Raw genomic sequence first — 27,465 nt, 5'->3', positions numbered from 1 at the left:
GCAAATAAATTGCTTATTATTAAGTATTGTTCATATGTACATGCCGATCCTAACTTTACTTATTTTTATATTAGCTTAGTAACTTGAGAGGTTGTCTGCTTTAATTGTGTAATTTAGTCATAGGTTTGTTGGCAATAAACACGAGATAAAGCCCTATAAAATTGGTTTTGGTCATTTCTCTCTGTAGGTTAGGTTCCCCTCTTACAATCTGGCGCCCAACGTGGGGCCCTTTAATAAACCGGGTCCCATTGAGGCACGAACCACTTATAATTTAAGACCAAAACCACACAGACAACCTACTCTCTCAGTCCCGCGAGCTAGGATTACTATAGCTAATCGTCATCATAAACACAGGATCGGAGACATGAATCTATCAGAGGCACAATTCGAGAGATTACTGAAGACGTTAGGAGAACCACGCAGTATGAGCACATTGGCTCAGTGCTCTGCACGCTATGGAGGAAGCAGAAAATCCACCGATGTGGAGACTTTCTTGGCGGCCGTGAACGTGTATAAAAAGTTAGAGCACATACAAGATGAGGATGCACTCACTGGCTTACCGTTACTTTTGACGGATGATGCCGCGACGTGGTGGCAAGGGGTGAAGACTCAAGTCAGGACATGGGTTGACTTTGAGACAAGGTTGAGACATACGTTTGCCCCCAAGAAACTGCCGTACATCATCTATCAAGAGATCGTGCGGGTCAGTCAGGTTCACCAGAGCACAGCGTCATTTATTGCTGAAAAACGTGCGCTTATCGCTCAGCTACCCGAATCTCACAAATTGGTCGAGGATCAACTCATAGACCTTGTATACGGACAGTTAAGACTAGACATACGTGAGAAAATAGCTCGGGAACACGTGACGACTTTCGACGACTTGCTTGAGAAAACAAGAGAGGTAGAAAGTCACATGCTAGAAAAGGCGAATCTGACGCAGCGCCCTTTAGAAGACCCCCCTATAAAACCCAAGCGATGCAACTTTTGCCGTATTCCTGGACACACAGCGGAGACCTGCAGAAAGAAGGCTAAAGCAGAGCAGAGCGACGCAGTGAAGCCTAGCCCAACTACGGACATAAAACCAGAAAAACCTAGGCTTTCTTGTTATGGTTGTGGAGAGCCTGGTGTGGTCCGTAGTCGATGCACAAAGTGCTCATCTCAACGACGAACAAGCTCGAACGATGCCAGTTTCTGCGGAGTAAAAATCGGAGAGATGAACCCAAGACCCGTGGTCAGAATACAGATTGGACACATAAAGGGTACTGCTCAAATTGACACAGGTGCCAGGTCAAATGTCGCTTCGTACTCACTCTACCAGCAACTCCGGAAGAATGGATACATCTTCGAGGAGAAGGAAATGAGCATAACCCTCGCTGATGGCATCCCCAAGAGGCAGACCGCCCTCACTGTCAGAGCTCCCATCGCAATATTTGGTCGAGTGATCCCATCATCTTTCGTGGTACTGCCGCAGGCCACCAACAACCTAACTCTGCTGGGAGTAGGTTTTATAGTAGATGCAATGCTCATCTTGAATATACCACAAAGGACCTGCCGTTTTATGGATGACCCCTCTACTGCCTATGATTTAGAGGAGGAGTCTATCCAGGAGATCGTCCTAGAGAAGCTGAAGGAGGAATTCTAATTCATCATTCCAATGGTAAGCCTACTACCAAAAGTTGGTAAGATATTAATCATAAACCTATTGTTCCCCTATGGCAGCCGCGCATGAATCCAAAGTCACCTCAACCTTCCATGATGAGTTCGGAAGTTGCAAGCGGGCTTAGAACTAACTAACTAGCTAACTTTACTTATTTTCATATTAGCTTAGTAACTTGAGAGGTTGTCTGCTTTAATTGTGTAATTTAGTCATAGGTTTATTGGCAATAAACACGAGATAAAGCCCTATAAAATTGGTTTTGGTCATTTCTCTCTGTAGGTTAGGTTCCCCTCTTACAATCTTTTATTATATACCATGGACATTAGCAAAAACAAAAGAAAACTATGTGTAAAATGGGATTGAAAAAAACTGGTCCAAATTAGCGGACTCTCCCTTACACTGTAAATTAAATGTCATGAATAAGAGTTGTAGCAAGTCCGGATTAAAAAATGTATGTGGCGAGTCCTCCGTGTACTTTGACAAAAATATCTTTACAAGTCTTGAAAACTGAAGGTAGTAATAAAATATAAGGTTCTGAGGCGTCTAAACTAAATTAAGTAAGACTCATTAAATAAGGGCTAAAAGACTGAGTCTTTTACAACACTATTTCGAATACAAAGACTGTTAAGAGCGTTTACGCCGTTTGGCGCAAAAACAGTACTTTTTCAACCCGTTACAATCATTAACCAGTTACATTACAAATAATGTTAAAGGCATAAATAATTAGGCAATTTTGTCGTCTAAATAGTTAGTTGAGAAAATATTTCGATTAGTATAGTATTTAAGAATTCTATCAAGATAAGTCCACACAGGTTTTCAAATTTCCACTTTAGCGTCAGTTTACAAGCTGAAATTATTATAAAAATACTGTGAAAACGATATAACAAACATTTATATTCTATAGCATAGGTCCTTAGGCAAATAGTTAATTGAGAAAATTCTTAGATTTAAGCATTTTACAATAAGAAATCATAAATTCAAAGAACGTGAAATACCCAAAAATCATGTTATTGTTTTGCTATAAACATTTGAAAACTATTAAAAAACGCCGCGCGCGAATCATTTCCAATGATGCCCCTTGAAACGCCGCGCTTCGCGTAAACGCTCTTAACAGGCAGCTAAATGAAAGATTAAACCTCGCTTAGTAATGAAAAATGTAAGCACGAATAGCCGAAAGCAGGGTAGGGTTACCACATTAAGGGCTGATCATTAAATTGCAAGAAAAATTGTATGTTTGTATAGAAAGTATGTCTAAAATACCAAGTTATCCTTAAGGTTAATTGGCTAATAAGAAACCGGCCCTAAGAAAAAGATTTATGTAATTAATTAGTCAACCTGTAAAACTTCAATGTTCCAACCACTTAGTAGTTTCGTACATTAAACAAATACTCCAACAAACCTCGTGGCGTCATAGGATTTGAAGGACCCAAACTGGGCAACCAAAATGTATAAAGATTTATTTTTTGCACTAAGGGCTGATTTTTCAATCGCCGGATAACTTTTTACTGAAGAATAAGTTTGGCACATTGACTGTTTCAGTATGGTCAAAATATCAATTTTCTTCAAAGTCAATACTTACGAATCGTCAAATATTTTGCTCTTCAGGAGCCTCAGCCTTGATTCTTCAGTTAAAAGGTTTCTAACGAAAAGGTTTCGACGATTGATATATCAGCCCTAAGCTAAATATAAAAATGTTAGTTCAGCCCTAGGGTTTGTCCATCCCAAGCCAGCAGAAATATAACCCACGTACATCTAGCATGCGTCTGCCTTTGTTGTGTAAATGCTTTTCAACACATTAACGAACTATTCTATTTTCTCTCTGCATTCAGGATTCATCGTTACTTTGTTTGGATTATGCAGATGACTCGCCTTTGTGCATCCATTTATTATTCTTACGACAGTCTTCAGTGCTAATTGAGACATGGGGATTATTTTGCAATTAGGTCTTTGTAGTCAGTATGCTTATTGTCGGTGCGAAGTCTCGTTATAACCAATTAAGGTTATTATTAAAAGCATTCGAGAGTAGGTGTATCTATTAGTTGTTGCTAGAATAAAATAAGAAAAGTATTGTATCATTTTAGTATTTTCGAATATGGAAACTCAACAAAGTAGCTGTGCCTGCGACTCCGTACGCGTGAAAATCGTATGAATAAGTTTTCCCGTTTCCGCTACATTTTTCATTGATGCTCTGCTCCTATTGGTCGTATTATTTGCCTTCGTAGACCAATATTATATGCTATTCAAAACAAAAAATATTTTTCAAATCGTAGCAGTGGCCAGTAATTGCTGAGGTTAGCGCGTCCAACGAAACAAACTCTTCAACTTCACTAGTACCTATATGATTACTGAAGATATTTTACAAATCAAATAGCTTTCATTCATTCACCTTACCTTACGATCAAAATACACCACAGACTTAATCGATCCGGCACGGCAATGTCAAAGCAATCTCATTTCAAAGAAAAATAACCTACTAAGAAATACATCCACTTTTCCGAGACGGTGAAAATTAGTTCATTATACTTCCTACGCCCGGAGTCTTAGGGAATATTTTTATACATATAAAAGATACCTTTGAAATGAAATGGGCAATTGAGGGTGGAACAATCTTGGAATTCTCACAGATTTTTGCTGGAACAGCCTATCGTTAGGACTGTTTATTGATATCTTTATGAACATGCTTAGTTAAGGCCTTATTACACTTATTATTACAGTAGTTTTTGTGGATGTGCGCGTCGCTCTCAAAATATACAGGGTGTAAGAGTTAGAGAGAAAACTAAATCACANGGAGATCGTTCTAGAGAAGCTGAAGGAGGAATTTGCCCTTCCGCGAATAATTTCCCCTATGGCAACCACTCCAAAATCTGGACAGTCACCTCAACCTTCCAAGGTGATTCCGGAAGTTGCAAGCGGGCTTACAGTGGTGCCAGTATCAGGGATGAATGCTGAGGAAGATGTTCAGCCAAGGGAAGCCGTGGTTCCATCAGAGGATATTCCGGAGGTGCACGAAACGGCCAATATCGCCAACATGCATACACCACCGCGGTCATACGGCCCTTTGATACCGGTGGACCTGTCCACACCCCCGAATAAGAAGCCGAAACTGATGTTCGATGGACACTCACCCGTCATTGACGCGCTATATTATGACGCACAAACTAGTCTGGCTGAATATGATGAGGTAACGGACCTTTCCCCTGAGCTAACCCTCCTTTTCGAACCCAAGAATCACAGCCCGTCAACTGATGCGTCATGTGAGAAAGAACAATAACATCGCAAAAAACCCAATGGTAAGCCTACTACCAAAAGTTGGTAAGATATTAATCATAAACCTATTGTTCCCCTATGGCAGCCGCGCATGAATCCAAAGTCACCTCAACCTTCCATGATGAGTTCGGAAGTTGCAAGCGGGCTTAGAGTGGTGCCANACTTAAGTAGATATGTAGTAAGAAAGAAGATAATCTGTCTTATTAGACTATTTCAGACAACTGTTAAAACTACAGCTAATTTTACGCCATTACCAACCTTCTCGAAATTTCATGGAGTTCTTGATGAGTACTTGGAAAACGAATCCAAGTACCAAATACATTTGGATGATTTAAAGCATCAACTATCTCCGAGATGCACCGGGAGGCAGATGGTTGCGAAATGTTTAGGCAGTTTAATTTTGCTGAAGGTGTTTGGTAGCTCCCTGTTCCAAAAAAATGCAATGCACACAACACCTGCAAGAGAGGTACGGTGGATAAAAATAAAGCACACATTATTATTATAATATTCTATGACATAGGAAGGTTACACTTTATTTTAGTTTATTTTACCTTGGTTTTTATATCAATCCGTGATCGCTGCTCAATCACTGGCTCAATAATTTGGATGAGATNGGGGAGGGAGGAAACTTTTCGGGACTACTACGAATTTATACACACCAACTAAACATGGTCCTACTTAGATGACTCTCGGGAGAGGTCTGAGAACGCCTGACGATGTTAATTAGGACCAACTGGGTATTATCATAAATAAAGCTTCATCAGTAACTTCCCATGCTTTAGCAGCTTTCGTAAGGGGTTCGACGCATTGTCAGCACCAAGGCGCGACGAACCCCATTTGTTGTTTCGAAATCATGGACATACTTCTTTGAAATTGCAGACCCCATTGCTCCTGACCATTGCCTGGGCCTGTACCACTCGTCAGCGCTCCGCCTGTCCCAAAGCGCTGAGACAGCGCCCCACCTGCTCCAGAGCGCTGAGACAGCGCTCCTGCCCCGAGCCGTCTCCGCAGTGCCATGCGTAAGCGTGGTCAACCAGAGGCCGTGCCATGCGTGAGCGTGGTCGGCTGAAGAAGATGACCTCCCGAGCCACCCCGGCGTGCCATGCGTGAGCATGGTCAGCCAGCCTACGGTGGTGCTTCAAGCCACCTCCGCCGTGCCATGCGTGAGCGTGGGCGGCCGAAGAAGATGACCTCCCAGCCGTCATCCACGCCAATCCTGGCTCTCTCGTCGGGACGTCTTCGGAGCCAGAGGGGGAGTCTGTAACACGACGCGCCCCTTTGTTTACTTCGAGCGACCAGCGCCGAGCCTGCCACTACGTCACAGCGAGGTCTACGCGCGCGCGCAGCCGGTTTACTGCCCTGCCCCGAGACCCCGCTCGCCGCAACGGGTATATAAGGCGGACGAGCCAGCCCAGCGGCCAGTTCATTTCGCGACGCGCCGCGCTTCCGTACCACGGAACACGATACGCCCGAAGTGAACGCACACACGCACCGCGAGTATACGGTCTGCTTACGTAACACGGAACTGACCGGACTCTCGCGTTGTGACGTCACATGCACGCCTCCCGTGCTTATAGCTAGATTTACATGAACTAATTAATTGTTGCCTCGCATTAGCTTAGATAATAATATTTCACGCTTTGCTATTAATTAGAATTCTGCACATTGTTTACATTCATGCTTAGCTCAAATGCACAATCCGATCCTGTCTTTATGACTTTATTATTTTTCACGCTTCTTGCTATAAAATTATTAAGAAAATGCTATTGTACTAAATATGGCCCTAATGCATACGCCGATCCTAGATTTCCGCTTTAATTAGTTTACTCATACTTTTGATATAAACTTTATTGATTAAACGTAATTGTTTAGTTTCCTATAAAGTGTGGCCCTGATTCATATACCAATCCTTGTTTTATGCTTTGCACATGCTTTTGTATTGAACTTTAGTAATTAGACGCAATTGTTTAGTTAGTAATTAAGTTTAGATCAAATGCATATACCGATCCTTGTTTTGTGTTCTAATTGAATTGCTCACGCTTTAGTTATAAAGTTTATTAAGTAAATACAATTGTATAGCTTGCTATTGGATCCGGCTCAAATGCATATACCGATCCTCATTTTTGCTTCTAATGTTAAAATTACGCTTTGCCATAAGATTAATTAGTCAATGCAATTAGTATTGTTTATCATTAAGTATTGGCCATATGTACATACCGATCCTCAATTTTGATTTGAACACTATAATCATGCTTTGCCATAAGATTGATTAGTCAATGCAATTAATATTGCTTATTAATAAGTATTGTTCATATGTACATGCCGATCCTAACTTTACTTATTTTTATATTAGCTTAGTAACTTGAGAGGTTGTCTGCTTTAATTGTGTAATTTAGTCATAGGTTTGTTGGCAATAAACACGAGATAAAGCCCTATAAAATTGGTTTTGGTCATTTCTCTCTGTAGGTTAGGTTCCCCTCTTACAATATAGCTTTTTGGATCTTTCGACTCCTACTTACAGATTTATGAATAAAAGTCTTAAAAAATATTTAAGTTTTTATTTTTTTACAAATTTACATTCACATCCCACAAATACAGTTTGATAGGACTATTGCCACTTACAGCAGCCATTTATTACAAGAAGAAATACCATTTACAACATAAATGCAAGGGCTAGGCAAGTAAAACCAACACACTCTTGTCTTTTAAATACTTAATCCTTATTTCAAAAGGATTTTTTTGATTTTTTTGCAAATACATACTTTTCCATTTGCATAGACTATTTAAATAGTACTTACAAATCTTAAAATATTTAATTTCTTTAAATATTTTAAGATTTGTAAAAATATTGAAGTTTTGCTCTTAAGTTGCCTTTCTTTACATGTCTCATAATCATTTTACCCAATAGAAATAGGTAGTGTAGGTACATTATTGATTCAGGAATAGTTCTCTGAATTAACCACGCATTTTTGTATGGTGTATCTTATACATAGAAATGGGTATACAAAAATGCATAGTATTATGACCAATGTAGTGACATGCTGATATCTAGTCTAGACTTGCAAATAAATCAAATCAAAATTATCTTTATTTTTTTAGTAGACTAATTAAATTAGTACTTACAAATCGTCAATCAATCAATAAAGCACATGATTCCTATATTTGGAATACAGTCAAGTGCTCTTAAGAAGCCTATACATATCTCATTCTTTTTTTGCCCTACCAGCGCTTAAAGACAGGGTGTTGCATTACAAACCGGACTGCCGGTTTAAAAATATAAAAAAGTAGGAAGTTACAATACATTCAGAAACAAGTTACTTACCATACATTCCCATTAATAGAGTACTATAATGACAAGCATAGGAAGTATAAACAAGCATAATTAATTAAAATAATTGTTAATTATTAAATTTTTTTTAACTCGTGCCTGATTTAAAAAAAAAATTCTTGACGTTTCACCATCTCTTGATAGTGGTTGTTGAGGAATAATTCCGAGATCCTCATCCGGAGGCATGCCAGGATCAGGGACATTGTGTGCAATGCACATATTGTACAGTACACAACATGCATTTATTATTTTGGTTGCCTTATTTGGCTTATAATGCAACACCCTGTCTTTAAGGAGGCACCTAAATCTCCCTTTCAGAACCCCGTTACATCTTTCAATCGTAGATCGTGCTTTTTTTAAAGCCTCTGAATATCTGTGTTCTGCAGATCCATCTTCGACATGTAAAATTGGCGTAAGACACCAAGGTCGTAGTGCATATCCACTGTCTCCTGAAATAAATTGTTGTTTTGTAAAGGACAGTGCCAATCCATGTATGGAAGTTGGACCAAGTGCTGCCCAGAATGAAACCATAGTGCAATTTGTTCCTCAGGCCAATACTAATTTGTAAACCGAAGCGCACTGAAATCTATCCCTGGAGTTAAGAGAAAAAAAGAGTTTTGTTTTGAATTATTTACATACAAAATATCATCCATGTATACGTACTACGCATAAGATTTCGCGATTGTGGCATTAAATAACACTCGCTATGCTGAACTTAACCATACTGCATCCGTACACCTTACTTTAGTACGACTTCGACATTCTTTAAAAGCGATCAAGCGCTGTTGCAGTAGTTTGGTTACTTGATAGAAATTAATTATCTCCAAAATGGAGCAAGAAGTTTTAGCTCACAATAACTTCAATAAAATCGATTGTAATATATCAATAAATTGATTTTTTGCAAGGATAGAGAACTAAAACTTCTTGCTTCATTTTGGAAATAATTAATGTCTGTCAAGTAACCAAACAATTAAAACAGCGCTAGATCTTTTATAAACAATGTCTAAATCGCACTAAAGTAACGTGTACGGATACAGTATGGTTAAGTTCAACATAGCGAGTGTTATTTAATGCCACAATCGCGAAATCTTATGCGTAGTACGTATACATGGATGATATTTTGTATGTAAATAATTTCAAACAAAACTCTTTTTTTCTCTTAACTCCAGGGATAGATTTCAGTGCGCTTCGCTTTACACATTAGTATAGGCCTGAGGAACAAAATGCACTATGGGTTGATTCTGGGCAACACTTGGTCCAGACCCTGGCACTATCCTTTATCTAGCGATATTTTATGTTATGGTGTATTAACAGTATAACAACAGTATGAACTTGTTGCAAGATCAAAATCCTTTTAAACATGGACTTTTAAATAATGTGTTAACATTTAATATTATTTGTACATACCTATAAGGTGATAACTTTGATGGCCACTTGTGTATAATTGTTCCATCACAGGAAGGACGTTGGAGCTATTCCAGATATATGAATCGTGTGTGCTTCCAGGGAACAGAGCATTTACATTTAATATTTTAAGTTTGAATCGCATATCTGTTGAAGAATAAAATGATTAAGTATTAATAAAATAAGTTCCAGATTAGAATATCACAGGAGTGTGTGAAAATGTTACTACATATTTACCAATTGCGCATTGATGGAGTGGTAATGCTTCCTATTTACATAGCTCCTCTCCTCAAATGGTCTTTGAGGAGGAACTATGGAAATATGGGTGCAGTCAATGCAACCAACAATCCCTGGGAACCCATAGGCAGTGCAGAAGCTGGAAACATAATAAATTGCTGTAGGTGTGCAATTGTGCATCAACCAACCTAATAATAAGTGATTCATTGCTTATTAATAAATACCCCTGCCCCTACTTTAATATTATATGATTGACAGGCATCCAAATTTTCACTTAAGCAGATATGTAGTAAGAAAGAAGATAATCTGTCTTATTAGACTATTTCAGACAACTGTTAAAACTACAGCTAATTTTACGCCATTACCAACCTTCTCGAAATTTCATGGAGTTCTTGATGAGTACTTGGAAAACGAATCCAAGTACCAAATACATTTGGATGATTTAAAGCATCAACTATCTCCGAGATGCACCGGGAGGCAGATGGTTGCGAAATGTTTAGGCAGTTTAATTTTGCTGAAGGTGTTTGGTAGCTCCCTGTTCCAAAAAAATGCAATGCACACAACACCTGCAAGAGAGGTACGGTGGATAAAAATAAAGCACACATTATTATTATAATATTCTATGACATAGGAAGGTTACACTTTATTTTAGTTTATTTTACCTTGGTTTTTATATCAATCCGTGATCGCTGCTCAATCACTGGCTCAATAATTTGGATGAGATCCAATACAAGGCTTTTAGTGAGCCTAAAATGTTTTATAAACTGGGCATCGCTGAAGCTAAAGGGATCCAAATTTGCCGGAACTCTACGCCGCGGCGGATCCACGGTCGCTGCTTCCAACTCCTCAAGCAGGTTACCGAAGAAGTCAACGATAAATTCGTCCTCGTTCATTTTGAGCTTAAAATTGGATAAAGAGAAAAACTTCCTTGATTTTTCACAGCTAAAACCAATTATGATTTTACAGCGGCGGATTATGACTTTGACAGCTAATTTCGTATACGAACTCCTACTTCGAGTGGTCAGTAGCACTCGTTGCGTTCGAGTGGTGTTCGATCGAATTTTTTCGATCGTGAACTTCTCAGAATACACACACTGTGTAACAATCGAAAAAAATTCGATCTTCGAATTATTTTACGAATGTGAACTTTTTTCGATTGCATGAGAATCGTGTCCCTGGTCGCAGACAGATAGATTTCTCTAACATAAGAGAAATGAATTCTCATCTCTGCTACTATTGGTTAGGCATTAACTCTGAGGAGTTTTACCAATTGCTTTCCCATATACCACAATTATCACATGAAGTTCCATGCCCAAGTGTGGAATTAAGTATATTGTTAGTTAAGCTCAGAACTGGAGAAAGCTATGAACGATTGTCTACATTGTTTAAACTTCCAAGAAGTAAAACTTGCAAGAAGTACTTTAGAAAGATACATGTCTAAAGCTAGAAATTGTTTAACAAACTCGTTTGTGCCATTATATTTGGGATTAGGATGTTTGTCAATCCAAGATGTAGCTCAGGAAAATAAAATTATTCCAGATGGTTTATTTGGCAATCCAGATTTAGCAGAGAATATTAAGCCTGCAATTGTCATTTGTGACGGCACTCTCCACAACCCAGGCCTACGCCCATTATTACACACCACCGTGAAACAGACAGAAACACACAAGGCTTCAAGCACTACCCGAAGCAGTACACTGCGTTGGAGACCTCCAGCCATCGCCACCGGCGGAACTGCGCGGAGTGTGGCAAGCGCGTCACATCTTACTGCAACGGGTACGAAAAAGCGCTTTGCGTTTTTTCATGCTTTGAGCCTTACCACACAAAACTGTTCAGAAACACTACACAGTAACCTTTTTTTTTTAACAGACATGGTTTTTGTGTGCGTATGTTCAGTAACCATCGTAACAGCTTTTTTTTGTTTTTAGTGCACTTTTTTTTTAAAGAAGTCCGTACAAACTGGAAGTCAAACCCATAATTTAATTGTGTTGCGTATTGTATTTTATTTTGTTTGTTTGAGCAAACTCTAAGGAGAATATTATATGTTGTTTGTTTGAGCATTGCTTTTTTGATACAATATCTAAGGAGAATATTTTGTTTTGTTTGTTTGAGCATTGATTTCTTGATACAATATCTAAGGAGAATGAATACTATACAGTTATTTTTCCATTTGTTTTACGGCTTTGGATTCTAGCGACTTTAGAATTGGTAGCCGGCGTCGGCTGTAAAGGCACTTCCAAGCTTATATCGATTCATCGGTTAACAATATATCGGCAAAAAATATCGATATATCGAATTAATAATATCGAATATATCGATATTTTTTCAACAAACCTAGATCAAGTGTGGATTTGCGTATTCCTGAGCCTGAGCGGATTGATGGCAATCATCCTCATTTAGTGAGATTTCCAAAACTCAATTACAGACCTGAAGAGATTCGCTCTAGGCACCTACCAACTAAAGCAAGCAAGATCCTATTACGGAGAACATGTTCGGCATTCTGGAATATATTCTGTTGAAATAAACAATGAAATCGATGATGATATTCCTCTGATTTTAGGACTAAATAACTATTTGTTGAGAGGAGAATCACTCTCACAGTTCCACAACTAGCGTTTCAGATTCTATGAGCAGCCATAGAGATTCTGATATATTAGATGCTGTTTCAGATGAAGAATTGCTATAAAATATAATATCGGTGATCATGTATCAGTGCGGTATGACACCAAAACTAAGTAGACATTTAAGTAGGTATCATTGAAAACATTTTGTCGCAAAATAAAATCTTATGTATTGTATTAGATTTTATAAAACTATTAAAAACCCAAAACTAATTTTTAAGTGGACAAAAAAATTTCGTGATGAAGTTCCCGATAAAATTTTCAGTTTACTTGTAAAAAAAGTTGAATTAATATCAGTCTCGTCAAAATCTAAGTCCATTTTTGAGTGCGATAAATAACAATTTCATTCTCAGTCATAGATTCACAGTTCATCTCCTCGAGAGGAAACTCGTGAGTTTGAGTGAGACGAAGCAATACTGCAAGAAAAAAATCATCACAGCTGATGTACCTGCCATACCGACAGCTTTCAGTGAAGCAATATCAGAAATTAAAGACTTAGGACTAGACAAGGTAATTTCAATTCCTACATTTGAAAGTAAGAAAACTTTTTTGTATCGAGTTATGTAGGATAAGTGCCTAGTTTTTAGAGGGTTCTCACGAACCCAAGTAATTAAGTGGTAGTTATTGTTTTATTTATGGTTTCTGTTAACTTAATGTCATCTGTCAGATTGCCCGCCATTGCATGTTCTGTCATTCATGTTGTCTTGGTTTTTACAATAAAATGTGTTGATAAAATTTCTTAGAGTTTTCAATAATAAAACAGTTATAAGTTAGAGATAAGAACTTAGCTGTAAGATAAAGTGTATGGTAAAGTTAGTCTGAAATAAACGGCCGCTTGGTCAAGACGTGTGTTTTTAAAAGCTTCCCGGCTACGCTCCATACATAACTGGCGCAGTTGTGGTAGAATAGTAAAGTTGTAGAGTCAGTGCTAACAGCTTCAGGCGTATCCAACGAATACACCGCAGCAGCCGAAGACCACAACCAGGCCCTGGGCGAGCATCAACCTCTGCACGCCGCCGCACTATCCTGCTGAACCTACCGTAGCTGAGGACCAGCACCAGCACCGAGACCAGCGCGCCATCAGACTCAAACCTGGGAGATGAGGCTATATTGGGGGTAAGTAAGCTTACTTTGTTGCCCAGTAGTCCTTATCATACCGTCCTGTGAAAAGTGTGTGATCCCATTTTCCCGCTTTTCCTACAAAACATTCCTGAAATTGTGTGATTCAATTGTCCACATTTCCTCAAAAAGTATATAGCACGTCCTTTTCAGAATTGTGTGATTCAAATTTCCATATTTCTAGTTAAGTATACTTATTGTGGTTATACCTACTTATATTTTCGCATTTAAAAATGAATATACGAGGCAGCAGCTTAGGTGACCTAGCTAACGTGGCCACTCAGGTCCTAAAAAACGAAACGAAATCGATAATAGAATCCAATTATGACCTAATTGACAAAATATTACCTTCCTATGATGGGAACGCAAAATCATTGAATGTCTATATAAGATCCATAGAATCCATATTAGCCGCGCGCAATATTGGAAATAACGATCCAATCGCGATCTGTCTGATTCGAAACAAACTAACTGGAAAGGCACTAGAGGCCATCTCACTAGAAGTAGACATAGAAGATTGGCAATCGATTAAACTAGCAGGTTAACAGGTGGTAACCCACCTGTCTGTGGCGTGGAGCATATGCTCCAATGTCAAAATGGCCCCGTCTGTGGCATGGAGCATATGATCCAGAAAACATGAGTTCATATTTCGCGGCATAGCACGCTCATTTTTTTTTATTGCATTAAGATTACTACAGTACGTTCCTGACGAACCGGGCTGTATAATGATATACGCCTTGGCTATGGCCTCGAAGGAAAATAAAAAGTTATCTGTCATTAAAGTTACTCTATTTTCATTCCGCCATTTAGTTTCTTTCGGCGTGACGAACAGGTCTCCCCGTGCACTAAACAAAAAAACCAGTTGCTGAATCATGGAACGGTAAGTAAATTTCAATTATTTATCTACTTTGTGAGGTTTGTTAGCAATTTTCATTGAAAAAATCTGTGATGAATGCAAAAGTACCCTAGGTATGAACGACGTCAGTTCCGAATCAGTGACTTTTTCGTGACCTAAATCACTACCAATCTCTAAATGTTTCCTTTATTAGTTGCGGTATTTATCATTTTAGCTAAATACGTAAGCATGAGGCATATTCTGATGTAAAACGTGAGAAATATCGATAAAAGTGTGTAACGGTTTTTTGTGGAGCAAATGCTCCAAGGTCACAGACACGGCGTGACATTAGTTTGAAGTTTGTTTGGTGACGGTTGACTAACATGGATTGCCGTTGGTCGGCTTTTTTATTATGACTTAAAATTAAATCGACTTTTTATTTTATTGTATTTACGTCGACTTTTTATTTTTATTAACATTAATATGAATAAAAAAAAACTTTTAACTGTCATTGGTATTTTTTATTTCAATGTACTGGAACTTTCATGAGACACACAAACTTGTTTTTGTTTTTGTCTGCATCCATTAATTTTTTTTTGGTTTCCTGCCAATTTCTTTTTACTTACATGTTTTGTTTTTTACCCGACTGCGCCAGAAGGAGGGTTATGTTTTTCGAGTGTATGTATGTTTAATATTTGCTTTGCTCATTTGTTTTTTTTTTGCATGTTATTATAGCGCAATGAGAGGAGGTCGTACGCGTGGTGGCGTACGCACACGCGGGGGCGGCGTACGCACAAAGGCCGGCCATCTGTTTTGGAACCGTAATTATCGCCCTTTACTTTGTTTTGTTTGTGTGGTGCACAATAAAGCGTTTTTATTATTATCTTGATTCACTTATAATATGGTCTTAATTAAAAATTTACAATGTAATGATTAATTTTATTATTATTCTAAGCAAAGTGAATAATTTTACTCAAGTCACTGAAATTATTATTTTAGAATGGTTTTAATTTATCAGAATTTTTGTTTAATATTGTCATACCTATATAGATAACAAATAGTTGATGAGAATGTTATTTTCATTTTAGGATGAGCAGCCTGGATATCAGGGAGGTGCCGCGAGGCAGTGGCCTGGAGCGGCCGCTCCACGCTCCCAAACGGAAGAGAATTTTGCCCTCGGCAACTGTGTATGTATTTAAATGAAACCCTTTTTTTATGATTATGTGTCCATTTTAGTATTGACTTAACGTATTTAATTTATGTTTTAGGACCAACATCCGAGAGTATAAACAGATTCGGAGAACAAAGAACCGAGGTTCAAATAATGCAGGAAATGATGCGGTGTACGAAATCACGCACCGAATCATGCGAACAGTTTGGTCGCAAAATACGCGACTTATTAGACGCGCTATGCGGCGTAGGTTCCTCACCGAAAAAATACAGCCGCTATTACCAAACAGTAGCCATCGACACCTACGTCGACAATTTAGATTACAATATACAGTGTGAGTCACGTTAAAAAGTACATATGAAAATATATGAAACTAGACCTATTTTTATCGATAAAAAAGAGGTCAAAAAATTTTTGAGATTTTTTTTTTAATTTTTTATAGATTTTTTTTTCTTCCAATTACTTATTGTAAAGAAAACGTAATAACTTTTAAAGTAAGTGGTATATCCTGATAAAAGAAAAACAGTAATAATGCTAAATAACAGGCAATACTAAAAAAATACATGAAATACCCAGAAAATGCCCACAAATAATAAAAAATGATACTTTTTGAAAAAAATCTGCTTAAAAATTCGTATTTTTTTGGTTATTTGATAAATTTCTCCAAAATATGCCCCTATAACAGATGGTTTTTATTACTTTTTATTATTCTCTATCGTATTACTTTTGTAAAACTAAAAATCGCATGTCTCTATCACTATCACAACATTTGCTATGATCGTTTGAACAAAGGCCTGCCACCACATTTTTCTCCGCTACAGGTAGAGACAATTTTCATTTTAACTAAAATGCTTATTATACTTCAAAATCTTTTGTTTTTATTTGAAATCTAACTTGTCTTTATCAAAATTACAAATCTAGAGTCACTTTCAGTTTCGTTGTTAACGAAGCGTTGAATGGCGCGCCCGGAGAGGCTTAGTTCAAATGATCATTGCAAACGTTGTGATAGGGATAGAGACATGCGATTTTTGGTTTTACAAAAGTAATACGATAGAGAATAATAAAAAGTAATAAAAACCATCTGTTATAGGGGCATATTTTGGAGAAATTTATCAAATAACCAAAAAAATACGAATTTTTAAGCAGATTTTTTTCAAAAAGTATCATTTTTTATTATTTGTGGGCATTTTCTGGGTATTTCATGTATTTTTTTAGTATTGCCTGTTATTTAGCATTATTACTGTTTTTCTTTTATCAGGATATACCACTTACTTTAAAAGTTATTACGTTTTCTTTACAATAAGTAATTGGAAGAAAAAAAAATCTATAAAAATTTAAAAAAAAAATCTCAAAAATTTTTTGACCTCTTTTTTATCGATAAAAATAGGTCTAGTTTCATATATTTTCATATGTACACTTTAACGTGACTCACACTGTAGGACTAGAGGTTAGGCTTAACTACCCAAAGACGCTAGAAAACGCCATTGCACTCGCCCGCCAGGAGGAGGCACGGCAGAAACTATTCGTACCTTTACAAACGCACAAAATCAAATAAAGCAGGTAAATGCCCGACCATTTCAACGTCAATTCACCCCTAATAACAATAGACCGTGGCCTGTAAAAACTGAAAATAACTCGAACTCATTTACACCAAAGGTTCAACAGCCTAATAAATTACATAACATCTAGACGGACACCTACAAGTGTATCGATGACAAACAGTTATTAGACTCGGAATTTCAGAACCCTGAAAATTTTCAGGAAAACCCCGATCAAGACGAGGACACGTAATCAACCATTTTTGCGAATATCAGTATATTGTCGATAAATTACCGTACATTAGAAGAAACAGTATGGGCGGCAATTTCTTAATAGATACTGGAGCTACGCGCTCATTACTTTCCCCCGATAGTGTAACTAATCATCAATTTGGGCAACGATTAACAAAGGAATAGTTCTCAATAACCACAGCCCATGGCACTTCACATCATGAACAAGTGGCCCACATTCCGTTACCACCAATATTTGGGAAAGGGCCTGCAACCCATAAATTCTTAGTTTTCGATTTTGACAGTAACTATAAGGGCCTGATAGGGACCGATTTGTTGAGAACACTTGGTTGTCAAATCGACTACGACAAAAAGAAACTTTACACAAAAACAACAGCAATCCCGCTTTTATTCGATAACATCATTATAAAACGTCGACTAAGGCGGTTATCACACTGCACCGCGCATCGCCGCGGGACGCGTGGCGACAGATAACGCGCGCGGCGAAACAGGCGCAGATCTGCGTCACCACGCTGTGTGATCTGCCTTCCCGCGCGGAGCGTCGTTGCCCGCGTGCCCCGCCTCAAATAAAGACTAATGTCCATTTCACAGTCGAACGTCGTGGTGAAAGTACATATTTACAGAGGTTTGTTTCGATAAGAATGGTTAATAGTGAACTCATTCAAGATGCTGCAGTTATATTATCAATTTGGTTCTCTTATACTCAAATTAGAAGACGCCGTGTCCATAGAAGATATTGGATACATCCCTTTTTACGAACGAGATCGATAAATGGATCATCACTAAATATATTTAATTTGATTGATCAGTAAATATATTTATTACCTCTTCCCATTGCTTCACTCTTTGCACTGTACTGTAATCTTTGCATTTCATATTCCATATTGCTGGACGCTGTTCGATTTCAAATATAAATCTATCTACGTCGAGATCCATCATGGAAGACGTGCTTTATGCATAAAAACACGCGCGTTACAGCGGATCAGTCAGTGTGGCATACCCGCGGCACACACCGCGCCCCCTCGCGGAATCAGCGCGCGCGACGCGTTCCCGCGCGCAGACGCGTTGTCAGTGTGAAGTGCCGCGCGTGTTTTCTATACAAACTGAGGTACTTGCATACAATGATTAAATCACAATTGTAAATAACAATTGTAATATTATTATTCGGAAGTACGAAAGTAAACTTTTTTTTATAAAGATACAGTTTTCGTTATTTTGACTGGCGCCCAACATGGGGCCCTGTAAAGTTCGCGCAACCTTGAAGTTCAAGATCTCCGAAGAAATCTCCGAGGTCGCTCAGAGTCTGCGTTCTGACTCAAGTCACTCAGAACCAGGGGCTCCACAACAAAACAAATAAGTCAAGATACATGTATACAACGAGTATGCTTCGTGTCATCATCATCATCATCATCTTCACGCTGTAAGTGCCTGAAGCATTCCAGTCATTTTCCAAAATTCCACTCCTTAAACCCGCAAGTTTTGTATTTAGACCTAAGGCTAGTTATTGTTGTGAACAAGATAGACCGACCCTCATCCTAAGATGGAGGGATATACTAGCAATGTGCCATCAGCACAAAGCCCAATTCAAAATCCTAGGCAGGCGGCAATGCCGACCGTTGATCCTAGCATTTTAATAAAATTCGTCCCGTCCTACAATGGAGACGCTTTTTCTATANTAACTATCCCCGTAAACTTAAATGAAGGTAGGTAATGTTTACAACATTATCTCATCAAATGCGGGTAGTAATTTATTACCATACTGTTAGTGAGGGTATTTAATAACGCTGTACTCTTAATATTTACCCTCGTAATACACTGATAATAATAAAATGTCACTTCACTTATCATTACTGGTACTTAATACCTTAACGTTATCCTTACGCAAATTTTTAATTATTGAAAATGGAAGGACTTTTTTCTAATCTCGACGTGTTTGTGTACATGAGACAAACATCCTTTAACGCGGACTTGCTGTTTGAAAAAGTGGTCAATTCAGTAAAATTTTCTCTGTCCGAAAAACAGAAGACCGATCTTAAAACATTTTGTGCTACATATACCAGTAATCTTAAGCGAAAATGGAAATCTGCCAACAGCACACTGGACAATTTTAAGGTGAAGTTCGCTGGCTGGTTGGATTCAGAAATTAAATGGCCGGACTTTGTTGTAATAAACGAAGAAATATCTTATATGATGTTGGATAGTGAACTTTCAACTCCTAGTACATCATCCAGTCCTAATGTTCCTCGTAATGTCTCTGTGTCGACATCTACCACTCCATTTAGAGCTCGAAAAAGTTTTGAAGATCTAAGTCCCCTTCAAAAAAGAAGAAGAACTGAAAATCTTATTGCAGAAAATGATTTTGATACGTTAGCTCATGCTCTGGCCAATAAACCAGGAGAAAACCAAAATCAAACGGACTTCGCTGAGTTAGTGAAACATGTAATCAAACACCCTAATGATGCATCAATGCTTCTAGCTTGCCTCAAATCACCAAAGCGATCTTGTCCTGCTGAAAAAGCACTGGGTATGTTGACATCACTAAATTTATCAAAATGGCAATATATTGTATTGAGGCAGATGTTAAAAGATATGGGATGTGATATATTCCCATCTTATAATGCTGTGAGAAATGAGAAAAATGAGTGCTACGTAGAAAAAGAAGGTATGATAATAACAGATACTGGCGTTAAACTTAAACTACAATCTATTTTGGACATTACGGTAAAGAGACTGTTCAAGACTCTGGAAACAAAAGCAGATGAAAATAAATTGTCTTTGATCAGTAAGTGGGGCTTTGATGGTGCATCTGGACACAGTAACTACAAGCAGACTATGGAAGGTGATGATTCCAGCATATTCATGTGTTCATTTGTACCATTGAAAATGGTACGAGATGATAGTGCTGAAATTATATGGGAAAATCCCAAAGCCTCCTCAACTTTTTATTGCCGGCCTATTTATTTTAAATTTGCCAAGGAAAATGATTTAAACATTAAAGAAGAAATGACAAAAATTGAAACAGAAATTTCAGCTTTACAGCCATCAGTTGACGGAAGTGCAAAGGTGAACCATAAACTGCATATGACCATGATAGATGGCAAGATAACCTCACACTTATCAGATACCTCCACAGCGACATGCGATATCTGTAAAGCAAAACCGAGCGAAATGAATAACCTCGACATGGTATTGCAGAGACACCATTCTGTGGATATGTTTAAATTTGGCCTATCTTCCCTTCATGCACGAATTAGATGTATGGAATGTATCTTACATGTTGCTTACCGCCTTGATTTTAAGCAATGGCAAGCTAAAGGAGAGAATTTGAAATCACAATTAGCTAGCAAGAAAAAAACCATTCAAGATAAATTTCGAGCTGAAATGGGATTGCTCGTGGACGTGGTTAAACAAGGTGCAGGGAATTCCAATGACGGGAACACTGCGAGAAGGTTTTTTGCAAATCCTGGGGCAACTGCACAAATTACGGGAGTGGATGAGGAACTTATAAAGAGATTTGGTGTGATTCTTCAAGTAATATCTTGTGGAGAGTATGTTGATGTGGAAAAGTTCCGTGAATATTGTGCTACAACAGCTCGAAGATATGTCGAGCTCTATGCTTGGTATTATATGCCGGCAAGCGTGCATAAATTACTCCTGCATGGTGCTGAAATAATTGAGCACAACAATTTTATTCCAATCGGCAAACTCTCTGAAGAGGCATCTGAAGCACGGAACAAAGATTTTAAGAAATTCAGAACCTTCCACTCTCGTAAGACCAGTAGGATTGCTACAAATGAGGATATCATCCATAATTTATTAATATCTTCTGACCCATACCTGTCTAGTTTTAGACCTAAGATGAGTCAGATTCGTAATAAACCTCTTTCAGATGAAGCCAAATTGTTATTAAATCATAGTGTAACTAAGGCAAATATTGAATTTGTAGATATAGGAAACCTGTCTGACTGTGACACTGATTAATTTATTGTTTTTTCGATTTTTCATTATGTTATTTGTGAAACTTGATATCTTTTTAATTACAGCAATTTTCAAGTGTACTCTATTTTTTTCTTATCGATAGATGATTTTCCTTAAAATTAAAATACAAACACAAGGTACAAACACACGTANATAAAACACATACTCAAATTTGGTGAACTTGTTCAGTGTACCGTATAGATGCCCCCATTAAAAGGAATGTAGCTAGTTTAGAAGGACCCTGTATACAACTATTTAAACAGTGCAATGCAATATTTAAATGTAGCAGGAGGGAATACGCCTCAAAATGTAATGCTACTATTAGGTAAATTAGAGGGAAGAGCATCCCAAATCGTAACCATGATAAACCACAATTTTGATTGAAAACCAGAAAATTCTCTGAAATCCGAATGTGGAGACAATAGAGAATTAAATACGTTATTAGTAGAATTATCAAACGTTAAAAAACGAGGCTCCTATAAGGATCTTATATTCGAGCTCAAACAAAAATTATTTTTTATTAAAAGTAAATTATATGATAAATATAGCAATAATAATTTAGTTTTAGTGGACGAAGTCGTGGAACCCTACATTAACACCGCCCAAAATGCCCTGCGAAATAGTTTGCCGTACCATGATCAGATTTACGTTTCAAATTGAACCTTTAATGAAACGGTTTCTAAAATTTTACAATTAGAAGCAGAAGGTCGTTTTGACAACATAAAACAAAAATTTTCCTAAGTATTACCGCCACCACGGATAATTAATCAACAATACCCCCAATATGTATTTAGGCAAAACTATCCTCAACCGCACTCAAATGCAAACCAACCTAAACAACAATGGCATTCATATCCCCCGACACAAAGGCCCATTAATCAAAGAATGGCAGTTCAAACGATACCATATCATCAACGATATCCCTGGAAAGCAAACCCAAACAATGCCTTCAGTAAGCCACAACATCCATATTTCCAACAAATGAGAATGCATCAACAACAAAGGCCGGTTGCTCAAACAAAACCCGAAATGGAAGACGTGTCGATGCGCACCGCACCGCAATTAAAACAGAACCAAATAAATTTAGGAAAAGGTTATGTGGCAGAAGAAGTGTTCTACCATCCGGAAGCTAGTGAATTGGAACATTACGAAGAATATGAAGAATACCCTTTGTTGTATCTAGGTGAGCAAGATTTATCTGATTATCCCGAACCACCACCTAATATTTTTTTAGGCTTACCGGTAACTTCGAATTTTTGCGGAAACCCCAAGTAGACAAAGGATCATAGAATTTAATCATGTAAAATCTTATTTGCCATATTTTGAAACGGATAACCCTAAATTAAAAAGACTTCTTGACTAAGTTTAAGTTTGGTGTTTGCATTTTGCAAAGTTTGCGAGATCAATTCCAAATAATTAAGTATTTTACCTGTATTAATATCGGAAAAATAATAAATATCGAGTATCTACTTATGATTATTGGGTTCAGTTATTACCTGTAATAGCAATATTTTCTTCTTTTTCAGAAAATATGGTATAGTATCAGCCAATCCACGAGCGCTGGCCCGAGTGCCGCCATCTGAGCCAGGCGGAGCTGGAAAAGCTGTAGGCGGCGTGGAGGCACGCCGTCGAGTCGTCGGAACGCCGCCTTGCGTCGCACAATAATAAACAATTTTAGGAGCTTTAAACGAGTTGAAGTGTTTAAATGCAGTAATTTAACACTAACTAGTATAAAATCTCTTATAATAAAATTAAATAACCTTTTTTTTTAAATGTTTTTTATGGCTTTTAACTCCTTGCAGCTTAGGTTAGGCCAGTACGAACAAACTAGACGAGTACGTAGTTTTCAAAAATAACAAATAGGTATGAATTTTAATCAAAATTTTTGACATCTTCTTGACACTACTCATGACAGGTACATAAAATATAAAAATTAATAAGCGAATGCACATACATTGCATATACATATAGGTAGGGCCGGCCGACCGCCATCCAACACCCCCCTTTCATTCACCACTACATACTTGGTCTATCGGCATTGTGCTAGTTGGTACTCGTATATCGTGTGCAGTGCAAGCTATGCAAGCCAACACAATGACAATGCTTTCGTCGTGCAAGTAGATACCTATTAACAGCGGCCGCGGGCAGTAGGTATGTAGCGCATGAAATGGTACATACCTATTGCCCGCGGTTTCGTAATAGGTATAAGGTACACGTTAATAATACAAGTTACTTCTACATATTAATATAATTTTTAAATAGACACATAACTATACAGTGTCTATAATCATCGTAATCTGTCTGGTCTATGATTAGATAGTGTAGTTTATTTGTTTTTTCCGTTCCTTTAAGTACCTGGACTAAATTCTGCTCATTACTATTTATTTATTTAAACACCATAATGAAATTCAAATGAAGTAACGAACGCACGCACGCCTTAAACACTCACGCTTATTTTTGAGTCTCCGCTCTCTTATTGGGGGGTAGAGACAAAAATTACTCATAACAACGAAGTTGGAACTAGTGTTATGCACTTTAACGTTCTGCCATTATTAAATGTAGCTGGCTCGTTCAATCTGAGACATCCGACCCTAAGCGAATTGGCTTTCGTTGTTTAAGTGAGTTTTTAAGCATAATAGACGGTGTGAAAAAAGCACATGCATATTATAGTATTTTGGCAGACGAATCTTGTGATATCGCAGGCAAGGAGAAACTGTCCATCGGCGTCAGATTTTTTGTGAAGAAAGGATGTTGATTCGCGAAGAATTTCTAGGCTTCGTCGAACTAATTGCCATGGACGCTAAATCTATTGCCTCTGTCATAGATAACTTCATAACGAACGTGGGCCTGGACCCAGAAAAGTGTGTGGGGCAGGGCTATGACGGGTGCTCCATAATGTCGGGTAAAGATGGTGGCGTTCAAAAGATACTAAGAGAAAAATATAAAAAAACCTTGTTTTTCCATTGCGCCAGCCACAAATTAAATTTGGTCGTTCATGATTTAAATCAAATCCCCGCAATACGAAACATACTTGGCACAATAAAGGAAATCTTACAATATTTTTGAGAATCGGCTCAACGCCGTAAGCACGTGCCTAACATACCGATGCTATACGAAACGCGCTGGTCGCCAGGGTTGCCAGATATCAGCTAACTCAATTCGCCTAATTTTTCCTACCGAGTAGCCTAAATCGCCTAATATTTTTTTTTCCTGAAGTAGCCTAATTCGCCTAACATTTTGAGGTAAGTATACAAAAATACATATCAAATCGACACATTAATGACAAACACTGTTTATCTCTTTCTAACTTACCCATGATGACGTATGAAAAAAGAGATAGATAATGTTTGGTCAGCCTACTCATTCTGGCAACATTTTTATGTGACGTCACTAACTACCTGACTAGTGCCGAGTACATACAAGATTTAAGAAATCAACATGGCTGCAATATAGGCAATCAGCTGACAACTACACACACACGCACACACACACACACACACACACACACACACACACACACACACACACACACACACTCACACACACACACACACACACACACACACACACACACACACACACACAAAACCTGTCATTTCCTATATTGCGGCCATGTTGTTTTCTTAAAGTGTGTACGTAATGTATGTGTCAGCGGCAATTTGTATAATTTAGGAATTCTATACAATCCCTAGTCAATGTGTAAAATCAATGCCTGGGGCGCGATAATATATATCAGGTGTATGTAAAATATTATTGTTCAATAAATACTTTACCTAGGCAGTAGACCTAAGAACCTAAGATGCGCGCCGCGATAAGCGGTTATCACGCTATTTTATCGATTTTGCCCATACATTTTGACGTCGATAAAAGTTATCACGGCGCGCATCTTAGGCCTACAGGTGTATGTAATTCCTAGGCATTGTATAGAATACCAGCTGTGAGCTGGCCCACCGGTAATGTGTAAAGTAAGCAGATTTTGACTTTGATCATTATTATTTATGTAGATACGGTTAGGGTGTAGAAAAGGGAGTGCAGGACTTAGCCGAATAACCGAATTTTCGAACGTAATTTGTATGGAGCTGACACTTAGAAAAAAATTGACGGATTTAGTATGGAGTTTAAACTTTTTAGAGTAGTAAAGGGGGTAGGGGTCATTTTAAAAAATTAACTGAATTACAGAATACTAGGTTAGGATTTATTTTTCCAAGGTAATCCTGAAGTAGCCTAAATAGCCCGATCTTATTTTCTAGGTAGCCTAAATGGCTACCGGTAGCCGTTTGCATTTTTTGGTCGCCATTTGACCCCCAGAGGTAGCCTAAATGGCGATAATTCGCCTAATCTGGCACCACTGCTGGTCGCAAAAATATGTGCATTGCTAGTTTGGAAAAAAATCACGATTTTTTCAGTCAGAATTTTTTGGATTTTTATTGATTATTTTGATTTTTATTCAGTTTTGCGATCATTGCTTTAGTTTTTCTTGGAAAGCATTTTTATTTAGGTAGAATTGATGTATAGTGCTGGCAACACCGCAAAAAAGTAAAATGTCACATAGACCAAAAAAATGTTTAGAGGTTATGTCATGTCAAGTTAGTTCAAGATTGTTATTGTTTTTATTTATTCTCGACACTCTTTCTATTCAAGTAACTAACTTAGTAACTTTCAAAACATGAGTGCTGTAAGAAAAAAAGACCCTATTTGGGATAGATATCTCGAAATTTCCAACGCCCTCGGAGACAAAACTGGGTGCAGGACCCAGTGCAAGAAATGTGGAAAAGAAATGAAAGGGTTGGTACAAAGAATGAAAGAGCATCAGAAAAACTGTTTATATGAACAAGGTAAAAGACTTCAAAACTAATTAGACTTCCTTTCAATAATGTTTGAGTTTTTAAATAATGAATAATTCGTATTGCACTGTTTTCACTTAAATGTGCTATTGGTGTGCTGCTGTATATGTGGCCTTGACTTTTTTGCACTAAAGACATTTATCAAAATTTTTTTTAGATCTAACGAAGAAAATTTACCGTCGACCTCAGGCCAAGGTCAAGGCGCCAATAGAGGCAGAGGTGCTGAGGATCCGTAAGTATCTATATCTGTAATCACTTACTATGGCCCTTTTTAGTGTTTGTTGCGTATGTGTTTAAGTAACAGGTACGAAGGTGAGCTGTATAATTATTTTGTTTTTGCAGGGAAGCACTTCTTACGGTCAGAGCCGCCCGACAAGTTTCGCAAAGACATTTTGCGAACTTGTCGGCGGCCGACAAAAAGGAGCTGCAGCGAGTGCTCCTTCCCGACGCGCCTCCGCGCAAGCGACGTACTTTTTAAGTACCTACCTTTTTTGTATTTTACCTTTATTTGAATGTGCTAGATCAACATGTAATTACTGATTTTTCTGTATAGAAATGCTTCTCCTGAGAGGGAGCTGCCGGAAGTAGTGGATCCACTACAGCCATCTACTTCGTGGCAACCTACGCCGCCTCTACAAGTGCCGGCTGACGTCGAGTTTGGTAAATATCATATTATTATTGCGTGCCCACTGCCACTGCAGTGCGCCAAACTTGTAATATTACTAACATTTATCATTTTTATACAGTTAACGAGGAGATCGGAGACAGCTCCAGGGACCCGACGCCGCCTCTACAAGTGCCGGCTGACGTCGAGTTTGGTAAATATCATATTATTATTGCGTGCCCACTGCCACTGCAGTGCGCCAAACTTGTAATATTACTAACATTTATCATTTTTATACAGTTAACGAGGAGATCGGAGACAGCTCCAGGGACCCGACGCCGCCTCTACAAGTGCCGGCTGACGTCGAGTTTGGTAAATATCATATTATTATTGCGTGCCCACTGCCACTGCAGTAATATTCAGCAAACTTGTAATATTACTAACATTTATCATTTTTATACAGTTAACGAGGAGATCGGAGACAGCTCCAGGGACCCGACGCCGCCTCTACAAGTGCCGGCTGACGTCGTGTTTGGTAAATATCATATTATTATTGCGTGCCCACTGCCACTGCAGTAATATTCAGCAAACTTGTAATATTACTAACATT

General features: G+C 38.1%; 3 protein-coding genes across 4 annotated transcripts; 2 read left to right on the top strand and 1 right to left on the bottom strand.

The window, feature by feature from the left end:
• The first annotated feature begins 16 nt into the window (after positions 1-16).
• Positions 17-7,364, top strand: LOC114363967 (uncharacterized). Its single transcript, XM_028319934.1, has 3 exons — positions 17-1,630; positions 4,470-4,947; positions 5,804-7,364. The coding sequence occupies exons 1-2, from the start codon at positions 365-367 to the stop codon at positions 4,926-4,928; spliced, it is 1,725 nt and encodes a 574-aa protein (XP_028175735.1). The 5' UTR covers positions 17-364; the 3' UTR covers positions 4,929-4,947; positions 5,804-7,364.
• Positions 7,365-7,468: 104 nt separating this feature from the next.
• On the bottom strand, positions 7,469-14,165 carry LOC114363975 (putative nuclease HARBI1). Of its 2 annotated transcripts, XR_003656821.1 has the most exons (5): positions 10,556-11,026; positions 10,263-10,459; positions 9,894-10,032; positions 9,660-9,803; positions 7,469-8,701 (listed from the first exon to the last, which is right to left on the bottom strand). XR_003656821.1 is itself a non-coding variant. In XM_028319947.1 (4 exons), exons 1-4 carry the CDS (start codon positions 10,784-10,786, stop codon positions 9,777-9,779), a joined length of 594 nt encoding a protein of 197 aa, XP_028175748.1. In that variant the 5' UTR covers positions 10,787-14,165; the 3' UTR covers positions 9,659-9,776. The 2 variants fall into 2 exon arrangements, 1 of the variants encoding a protein (XP_028175748.1); XM_028319947.1 differs by lacking the exon at positions 7,469-8,701 and having other exon boundaries at positions 9,659-9,803; positions 10,556-14,165.
• Positions 14,166-21,566: 7,401 nt separating this feature from the next.
• On the top strand, positions 21,567-24,537 carry LOC114363962 (uncharacterized). The gene is made up of 2 exons (XM_028319922.1): positions 21,567-22,590; positions 22,934-24,537. The coding sequence occupies exons 1-2, from the start codon at positions 22,293-22,295 to the stop codon at positions 22,945-22,947; spliced, it is 312 nt and encodes a 103-aa protein (XP_028175723.1). The 5' UTR covers positions 21,567-22,292; the 3' UTR covers positions 22,948-24,537.
• The last annotated feature ends 2,928 nt before the right edge of the window (positions 24,538-27,465 follow it).

This window comes from Ostrinia furnacalis, unplaced genomic scaffold (assembly GCF_004193835.3).
Source record: "Ostrinia furnacalis isolate ACB-3 unplaced genomic scaffold, ASM419383v2 OfSCF0404, whole genome shotgun sequence".
NCBI classification, from domain to species: Eukaryota; Metazoa; Arthropoda; class Insecta; order Lepidoptera; family Crambidae; genus Ostrinia; species Ostrinia furnacalis.
Note: the sequence above shows the minus strand (reverse complement) of the source record. Positions and strands in the feature narration are given on the sequence as shown.